This window comes from Pollachius pollachius (genome assembly GCF_949987615.1).
Source record: "Pollachius pollachius genome assembly, chromosome: 17".
NCBI lineage: Eukaryota > Metazoa > Chordata > Actinopteri > Gadiformes > Gadidae > Pollachius > Pollachius pollachius.
The window spans coordinates 7201500-7211499 of NC_136950.1; the positions used below are offsets into that span (position 1 = coordinate 7201500).

The 10000-nt window shown below is 42.9% G+C and overlaps 1 protein-coding gene across 1 annotated transcript in view; it reads left to right on the forward strand.

Moving 5' to 3' along the window:
• The window catches only part of gpr158a (G protein-coupled receptor 158a), a gene marked incomplete at both ends in the record, with an annotated part of 47524 nt that overhangs the window by 6946 nt on the left and 30578 nt on the right, over positions 1 to 10000 (forward strand). The window contains one exon of the mRNA XM_079754325.1: positions 1913 to 2018. Within this exon, the coding sequence (XP_079610451.1) occupies positions 1913 to 2018 (106 nt within the window). The remainder of the gene's footprint in view (positions 1 to 1912; positions 2019 to 10000) is intronic.

Consider the following 10000-nt stretch of genomic DNA (forward strand, 5'->3'; position numbering starts at 1 on the left):
TATCATCCTCTACGTGCTTCCTGAGAGCTTGACACCATGTAGTAGATCGTGATTAAAGACTTATTTGCATTGACCGCATTACATCAGAGAGGACCAGCCCTGCAATGTGTGTGTGTCTGTGAGATTGAGTGCATATGTCTTTGTGTGAATCTGTATGATTTTGTGCATTTGAGTTTGTGCCCTGTTGTGTAAACAAATGTATGTGTTTGGTATTTATGCTCATGCGAACAACCATGTGTGTGTACTCCTGTGACCAATTTTGACGTATATAAATGTTGTGTGTGTGTGTGTGTGTGTGTGTGTGTGTTTGTGTGTAATATGTGTACACTCATGTATGTGTGTGTTTGTTTGTGCGTTTCTGTGTATTATGTGTACATTCATGTATGTTTGTGTGTGTTTGTGCGTGTGTGTGGGCTCCTGTGAACAACCATTTACAGTATGTATTTGTGTGTTTGTGTGTGTGTGTGTGTGTGTGTGTGTGTGTGTGTGTGGGTGTGTAGGCTCCAGTAACCATCCATGTTTGTATGTGTGTGTGTGTGTGTGTGTGTGTATGTTTGTGTGCGACTGCTTATACTACAAGATGTTAAGGCAGCACTGAGGGGCCATGGGAGTCCCAACCTGAGGACATAAGACAGGACGCGAGGCGGAGGTAATGTCTCCTGGCGCCGCGCGTGGCCGCGTGGCCGTGTGGCTCAATGCGATGAGCTCATCTAGCCTTGAGGCAAGTAGGTCGCCGTGGACGTTACTAACCGCGGCGGTGGTTAGAACTGCCCGCCGCTCAACTGGCAAACCACTCTCCTGCACCTGCGGAATGTGCTGCACCAGCAGAATGCTGTTTGTGTGTGTAGGTGTGTGTGTGTGTGTGTGTGTGTGTGGGTGTGTGCGTGTGGGTGTGTGTGCGTTGTGGGACCCGGCGTGATGTTATGTTCTTGTTGAAACGAGTTACATCATTCTTAACTGTATCACGGGCGTTTATGTGCGAAATGTCTTCATTCCCTCAAGTGATAATAGTGATGAGGACATTATTTATACTGCCGGATTTATTTCAAAGTGGTTGAAGGGTGGTCCTCTGAAGTGACGATAAATTGATTGTCCCCACACTCACCAAATACAATAATGTGTGTTCGTGTGTGATATTGTGTGTGTGTGTGTGTGTGTGTGTGTGATATTTGTGTGTGTGTGTGTGTGTGTGTGTGTGTGTGTGTGTGTGTGTGATATTTGTTTGTGTGTGTGTGCGTGCGTGTGTGTGCGTGTCTGTGTGTGCTTGTGTGTCTGTGTGTAAGTGTGAGGAAAATTGAAAGAGCAATAAAGTGCTAGTGACAGCCCATCCAGAGAAATATGATTTTAGCTAACCCTGCGACGGAAAAGCACAAAGCTGTTTCCACCGAGACGTCACTCAGGCGCTCTGAAGTTTCTATTGGGCTTCATTATCTGGAATGTCATGTGAACGACACTATCACAGGCTTTTATTGTGCCACGCGCAACATCTTCAAACACGATGCTAACCGTGTGTTTAGCGAGAGAGAAAGCTTGTCTAACAACCTTTTAGCCTGGGGCTGGTACGGCTTTCGGATGCGTGGCACGTCCGCTAGCCGTTTAGCGCTTTGCTATCAGAGTAACTCGTCAATTCAGGGAGGTTCACTATAAAATAATGTTTTTAACTTATCTTTGTAACAAACGAAGAGATCATCAGGAGGAAAAAATTAAACAATTATCATCAACGAAAAAATAACATATTCACAATAAATACTATATACATACTAAATACTATATCAAAACCAGCGCTATCTCTTATTTTTTTGTTATTGTATGTAGCTTATTGTATTTTAGTTTACAGTCTCAGTAGTTCCTGTCTAATCGCCTTCCTTCCCTTCTTAATAGGGACTTAATGCTCATCTCCTCTCCTTTCCAGGGGTGTGGTGCGCGTGGACATTAATCTGCAGGATGTTGATATCGACCAGTGCTCCTCCGACGGCTGGTTTGCAGGAACCCATCGATGCAACCTAACCACCATGGAGGTGAGTGTGTTGAAGACACTGACCCAAATGGTCATTGATTTGCTCTTCCTTGCACTGCCATAAAGCTCAACGGTCGCCTAAAACGCACTGTGCTACGTCTATTTACGATTAACTATTTAGTTATTTAGCCGCCAGGCATTGTTGTCAAATGGTACAGTGATTTCAGCTTTAGGTCATTAAGGTGCAGATAGGGGTGAGATACCTTGCTCTAAGCTGCCTACAGGTTAAACTGTCAACTTGTGATGTCAACAGTTATAAGATGTTTGATATTTAAATGTCAACAGGAGGGCTGTGCAAAAATTAATAGTTTTAATCACGATTAATCGCATAGTATTGGTGAGTTAACTCGCAATTAATCACACTTTTAGAATTACATTTTAATTTCACTCCAATTTAAGTTAAATGAGATTATCAAACGGAATGACGAATTATCATTCATAACAAATGTCATTAATAAGCAAAAACTAGACCAAGTGATCTTGAGGGAGTTTTATTGACTCAATCAGTGTGGGTTAATTATGAAACTTATGGAACACCACAGATTTTTAGGCAGTTAATTAGCAGAATTGTAAACCAACAGTTACTCCAAGTGTTGTTAAATTCAAATAAGTAGCGCCACAGATTTGGGAGTTGTAAACAGGCAGTCACTACTGCAAGTGTAATTGAATGTAAAGTAAGTGGAACTAAAACCAAAAATGATTTCTGATATGAATGTTGACATTCTGTGGGCAAAACCTTTCAAAATAAAAAGGAACACTTGCGTTAATGCGTCAATTTGTATTAATCGCGTTAAAATATGATCGCATTAACGCATTAACCTTCCCAGCCCTAGTCAACAGTTAACCATAAATCAGCTAAACACTAAGAATATATTTGACCGGTTACTCATGTTGGTCTATGGGTTCATTTGCATATACACGTAGCATATACACAGCTTCGCTAGCTAGCAGTCTGAGGTAAAACATTAAGCGCTCTCAAAGCTCTGATCAGCTCTTGAAAGAGCTAATCGGTACCTTGAGCCCGAGTACATCATGCTGTCGAGAGGACCTCTAAATGGATGGCACCTTGAAAAGCGGCGCATAGCTGAACTGGTGGTCGAGTCTCATTGAAGCTTTTACAGATATAAAGTTTGTCTCCCAGTAATGTACCAGAACCGGTTTGGAGCAGTCTGGTTTTGGACCACACATAAAGAGATTGTTTTACCCAGATTCTGAGTATTTAAATTCCCAATTCATCATTGTACATCTAGAAGGGGAGGAGAAGACCTGTGAGGCGTCACGGGTGACTGGTTCCCCTCTGTTCAGACTTCCCAGCCTGAAGCTGCTGATAATTTAATCTCACCAGCAGCGCATCACAGCTAGCCTGATAATGACAGCGCTGGAAATAGTGTTGAATTATCAGTGCGTTTCTCAACAAAGTACAATCTTGTTGTGTTGTTTGAGTAAGCGGCTTTTCGGAACACATTGGAGATCTTTGGAAAGTTATTCAAAGTTAAAATGAACAGGAGCTAGGAAAATGTAACTCTAGAAGTCAACGGAGGCAGCTAACAGAAATTCAATGCTAACCCAGAAAACACACCTTTTGGATGCACAATGATGAGTTTGGAGTAAACAACTCGTCTGAATTTGGGTAAGATGGGCAACCGCCAATTAAAAGATATCTCGGCATATCCCTTTAAGGTTTTTTTTTTACCCGTGAAGTTGAATTATCCCCATGGAGGATTTACTGTCAAGTCTCTAGTCCACTTTATTTGTAGAGCACTTAAGCCCCCATTACTGAGCGAAAGGGCTTCTCAGGCCCACATTAGGAGCTAATATACTGCTTCTACACTACACTTCTACTAAATAACCGCCAATCAGAACAGACATCTCTCTCTTGGAACATGTACAGTTGGTAGCAACAATTTAAAGGTGCTGTAGGTAAAACGAAGAGCTGAAATTAGAGTGTAGTTTGCTAGAAATACGACTTTGTCAGCCGTTAGTCAGCAAAATGCTCTGTGAGAAAGTCTATTTTAAGTCAGCCTTCCTCTGATTATGCCGAATTCTTCTGTTCTTTTCTGCTCTCTCTCGCTTTACAACTCTCAAATCTTACCTTCGCTTTTAACGTATTTAATGCCAAAGAGACATGGTGCGATCCGTGTTAAGGAAACACAAAAACAAGTTGAACTGTCTAAACAATGAACTCAAACCGCCTCCACGGTCTGTGAAACAGACTCTGACATCTTTGTCTTCGAAAGTGAAAAACTGGAAGTGAATACGTGTGTTATCGGTGGCCATCAGTGAACATTGCTACAATTGTGGTTGGCATGGCAACCCGAAAAGTTACGCTTTACGCTTAAGATGTCACAAGAAGTGATCAACCAACCAATCAATCAACAACCTAGTTTAGCTCATCTCTTTGTTCCATGCTGTGCAACTAGTAAAGTAAATCTCAACTCAATTGCAGTTGCATAGACCTGCTATTATCACACTGCATCATTGGGCAAATCTTTAACCCAAGATAATCGCTAGTGATCTCCGATCCTGGTGATCTGTCTTTAATTTAAGTCGAGTTGTTTGGGGCTGGGGAGGGGGTAGTTCACAGCAACGGACTGAAACAAAGACAGGAAGAGGCAACATTATGGTTGAACGGCGACACTGGTGATGTTGCGATCTGTTATACTGGTGACACTGGTGTCTACTGTTGCTGTGATACTGGTAATCTGGTCTTTGCCATGGCCCTAATGCTGCTGACCCGTTACCTTTGTCCTCCATTAACACTGATAGAATTTCGAAAATCTGCTTCATAATACATGTGATGTAATGGACAGCAGTGAGTCGTCCTGAATAATTAAACACTATGCACACACACCCGCACACATAAGACTCACCATGCTGTGAGAGCCAATACTGTACACACAATCCTGATGTGGTAGTGTTTGTATGTGTTTGTTTGTCTGTCTGGATTTTGGCGCTGTCTATCTATCTATTTTCTCTATCTGTCTAACTATCTATCTATCTGTCTGTCTATCTATCTATCTATCTATTAACCATCCCCTCTCTCTATTCATCTGTCTATCTCTATGTCCGTCTCTCTCTCTATGTCTCGTCGGTTGGTTGGTTGGTCGGTCAGCTCTCTGTATGGTGTCAATCTTTTTGTTAAGTTCAGCTAAAAAATACATTGTGTGTGTGTGTTTGTATGTGTGTGTGTGTGGGGGGGGGCGCGTGGCCGTTGAGCTATCAACATCTGAACTATTATTAGAACATTGCGAAATAATCTGGTTTCCACATCACCACGCTGCTGTGAAACCAAATTAACGGTGTCGGGAAGCCATTTATACGCAACCGGGGAATTGTTTTGGGTTCATTGCCCTCTGCTATCATGTTAAAGTGGTTATTTTCCACCAAAATGTGGATAATGGCTTTTTAATGGGTTTCTGTGGTACTCTGCATTCCTGTACACAGGCTTCTTGTGGTAGTAGAGTGATGGTGTCTCAGCCATCGCTGTCAGATGGACCGGTCGACTGGGAGAGCGCTATACCATCTCTGAGGAGTTGTTACTCAGTCTTTACTAATTAGTTATTCAGCAGACCAAATCGTCTTACAGTGAGTTTTAGATGCATATCATCAAGGAGTAGGTAAAGGTTAGGGTGGGGGCATCTTCCTCATGGAAAGCCATAATAGACTGGAAGATCTGCGGTTCAAAACCTCGAACCTTCAGACCTTCTTTTTAACCTTTATTTAACCAGGTAAAAAGTCTCATTGAGATTAAAACTCTTTTTCAAGAGAGACCTTCTCTTTCTTTCACACCTTCTTCATGCTGTGTTGAACACCATAGATAGAGAACACATAGAATACATTAATCTTTACTTTGTCAAAATCCATTTGGATGGATTAGAGAGCGAGGGAAGGCGTGGTGTGGCTGGAAAGAGAAACACAGACAGAAAGAATACAATATTGAAAATATGCTATTATTATTAATGTTACAAATTCCTCCAAGAAGAACATTTATCTTGCAGTAATGAATGGAAGTTCCGGCTGCAGGAAAATCAATCGGGCCACTTTGGCCAGGGCGTGCCTTCTCCTGTCAGGGAAAATAAACGACACGTCGCAATACTGCGATAGAGCTGGCTGCGGCCCAGTATGAAAACTTTAAAATAAGCTTTCCTTATTTCTCCTATATATGAATAGGTAAGTGGCCAGGATTGTACAGTGAATAAGACAAAGCCTATATACCACTTGGCTTGGCGGGCGTGCTGCCATACATCGGGGCAGACCCATTATGGATGTCACCCCAGGGTTGTTTTGAAAAAGGCCTGTAATGACAATGACAATGACAACATCACACCTGGTGGACAACCACAGGCCCTTTAAACAGGTTTTAAAGCCAAGCAGGGGAAGGTTTGGGCACCAATCTTGAATCAAGACACTATTCGTCTTTTTGTCCAGTGTCTTGCCCCTCACTCCAACAGCACCTCTAACCCTTACCCATCACTGCGTTGCTCCATTCCCCTTTTCCCCATCACAGTCTTTGGATTGGCTCGCGTGTTGGAGTTTGCAGTTCTCCAATGATGAATGTTTCAATCAATTAGCTTATCGCTCAGAACAAGTGGCGTCGTTGTGGCCCTCTCGGGGCCCGGGGCCCCGACAGCGGTGATTGATAACCTGAGTGATTACCATGTCTAGGGCCTCCCTGCCCACCGAAGGGGCGGTGAAATGGAACACACTAGTACTTTTAATTTTTTGCTCAAGTACTTCTTCTGAGCTGTTTGGCGATATTTGATTTAGCCCATTCACCATACACTGTATTTCAAAATACATGATCTTACTTAAGGAAGTTTTGCTTGAATTGACAAACTTATTGTGAATTCTATTTTGAATAATGGATTAGAGTTTTCATTCAATTTAAATGTATTTTTTTTAATACAAATGAAAAATACCATAAATTAAATTCAATTCAATTTTATTGGTACAGCACTTAATCACCATCACAGTCTCAAAGGGTAAAGGCCTTTGAGACTTACAGTCTCAAAGGCCTTTACCCTTTGAGACTGTGATGGAAAGTTCTCATTCAAGTACTCAACATCTTCAAGACCCTTTGAATTAGACAACATGAGTACTTTCTGAGCGTTGAGGCTTAGCTTCCATCAACAATGGGAATACACTCATTATTATTAATAGAAGTAAATAATAACCTAATCTTTGTATTGTTTAAAGGGGACATATTATACCACCAGGCGTCCTAGGTGTCCGCCTAGATCTGTGCTGGATAGATGATCTACCCAACACAGATCTAGGTGGAAATGCCCACTAGTGATGTCATATGGGGCAGATTTTCGAAACGGCTTGTAAGGCTAATCAAACTCACACCTGGTGGTATAATATGTCCCCTTTAAGACCAAATAATGCCCAGTTGGACAGTAACCAGCAGACTAAGTACATTTGAAACAACTGCTGCAATAATTGTTTGCCTGACTAAGTTATCGAAGGACACTTTACCTGTACACTATTGAACCAGGAGAAGGCATTGGCGAGTTAATTTTGTCCTCGACACGGAATGTGGAGAAGGCTGTGTGAGGAAACAGTTGGAGCACTAATCTCTGTGTGTTTTTTCTATGAGACTCTGAGCAGTTATTTTTGGCCTTCTTCATCGTGGTATTATGAAACATCTTGGAGTGGCTGTCTTTTCATTGACCACCATATCTTGACCTTGGCTGACGCCTCAATCACGCTGCGATAACGCTGCCCTCTACCTTCACGATAGTGAACTAATGGACCAATCAGTGTTCAACATCTCCCCTCCCTCCAAATCCTGCAAATACCCAACCCACTGCTGCCAATGTAGAGTCTCCATCAGGACATCCTCATATGTTGTCCACCATCACCTTGCACACCAAGGTAAAAAAAACTATGGACTGACAGACGCACAGGCAGAGGGACATACAGATGGTCAGGCAAACTGACGAACAGACACCGTGGCAGACAGACAGGAGGACAGAGAGACCAGACAGAGCTAAGCCAATAGGTTTCATGACTCTGTAACATCAGGGATTATTTTCCGTAGAGAACATGACCCCATGACTCCTCACAGTGACTTCATTACGGTTAATTCAAACGTGCATGTATAGACGTTTTTAAACCTTTCTTTACATAAGAAACGGTTGAACGGTTGTTTTGGGAGGGTAACACGTCTTTCCTCGTCTATTTCTGTCTGCCTCGCAGCTGAAGTGTTCCCTCGATAATGAGATGGAAAACACAGAGGAAATGCTTACTCCTTCCTCTCCACCCCCCCCCCCACCCTCCTCCTCTAGTCACCCCCACCCCCTGGTCGTTAGCTATAAATAGCCTTGCCTCGCACGCCCTGGGAGGCCTCCCCCCCCCCCCCCCCCCCCTGCTCTGAACACGGCATTGTACCTGGGAAAGACGGAACAGGCCGACGCCACACACACATGCACGCACGCACACACGCACACACACACACACACACACACACACACACACACACACACACAAATACACACACCACACACCCACACACATAAATCCACAAACCACACCCACACACACACACACACACACACAAATCCACACACCACACACACACCACACAAACGCATGACAGAAACCCCCAATCCGCTGCACACGTCTGTGGGTTCCGGGGAACCTGGGGGGACGGGGCTCCGTGTTCCGTGACTGATCTAATGGAACCGGGAATGGAGTTTTCTTTATTTGTATTTTATTACTCGTCAGGCGTAAAAGTCTGTATTTATAGAATGCTTAGTCAAAGGTAAAAAAACGTGGCCAAGCGATTCACGAGAGCCTAATGATTAGCAGCAGAGGAATAGGAATAGGCCTTTGGAGTAATTCAGCACTGGCGTCTATTGGAGCGTGAAACCCTATTAAAATAGACGGAACAGAGAGGCAAAAGGGTTTTCCGCCACCAAAGAGTACCCCCTGAAGTGGATTATATTAGCCAACTGCACAATATATATATATACGATAGAAATCCAAAACTTTATATAACCATCTGTCACGCTCCCTAGAATGGGATGTGATTGAGGAGGAAGATGTAGGAATCGAACGCACGCTTTATCTTAGCTAGTTATGCTAGTATTTTTAGTTAGCCAGTTCCATTAGCTACTTCTGTTCATTCCAAAGGGAGATTCCCTGATGTTGTGCTTTTCTGTTACCTGGTTCTTAGATCCATTACATCCAATACATCAATGAACATGGCATATACTGTACATCATATAGCGCGTAAGTACACAAAACAGTTAAACAGCTGTAGCGAACAGTTTCAGTATCCTTATTAGCAATTTAAACATTCTTTGCATTGCTACATTCTAGTTCATGTCCCCCTCAACTGTGAAAAAGCTAATTGCTGATGATTTACCATTGCTAATGATCTATCATTTATTTGACCCAAGCTGTGATTACGCACTGCAGTTGATGAGGATGATTAACACGGAATGAATTCCATAGCACTATGGTTTGTGGACTTTTGTTTTAGGATGATGTCGAAGGTTTACTTTTCGCTATTTAGTCTATCGGCAGACATTCTCAGATACAGGTCATTAGGGAGGAGTCAAGCAGCTTGCTCAAGTAGCCTACATGAGGGTTGACTTTAGTCATTGTTGATCGGACTTCGTGCCTTTCTGGATGAGATTTGAAAGTTACTGGGCTCCAAAAATTTGACAAATTTTACTAGGTAGTCTGGGTGCCTTGACACTTTCTCGCGATAAGTCACAAAATCTCACTATTTGTTGGCAAAGGGTAACACACATAATCTCCTGGTTTAAGCAAACTCCCAAAATCGAATGGCCAACATTAACCCACACAATCTACTGGCTAACACTGATGCACACACAATCCACTGGCTTTAACTGACTCTAGCACACATGGACTCTGGACAGAGGCCCAGAGTCCAATAACCCCTCTCTGAATGCGTTGGCACGTTGAAACGATAATGAGGTGCCCGGTCTGAATCTCGCAGACTAAATCACA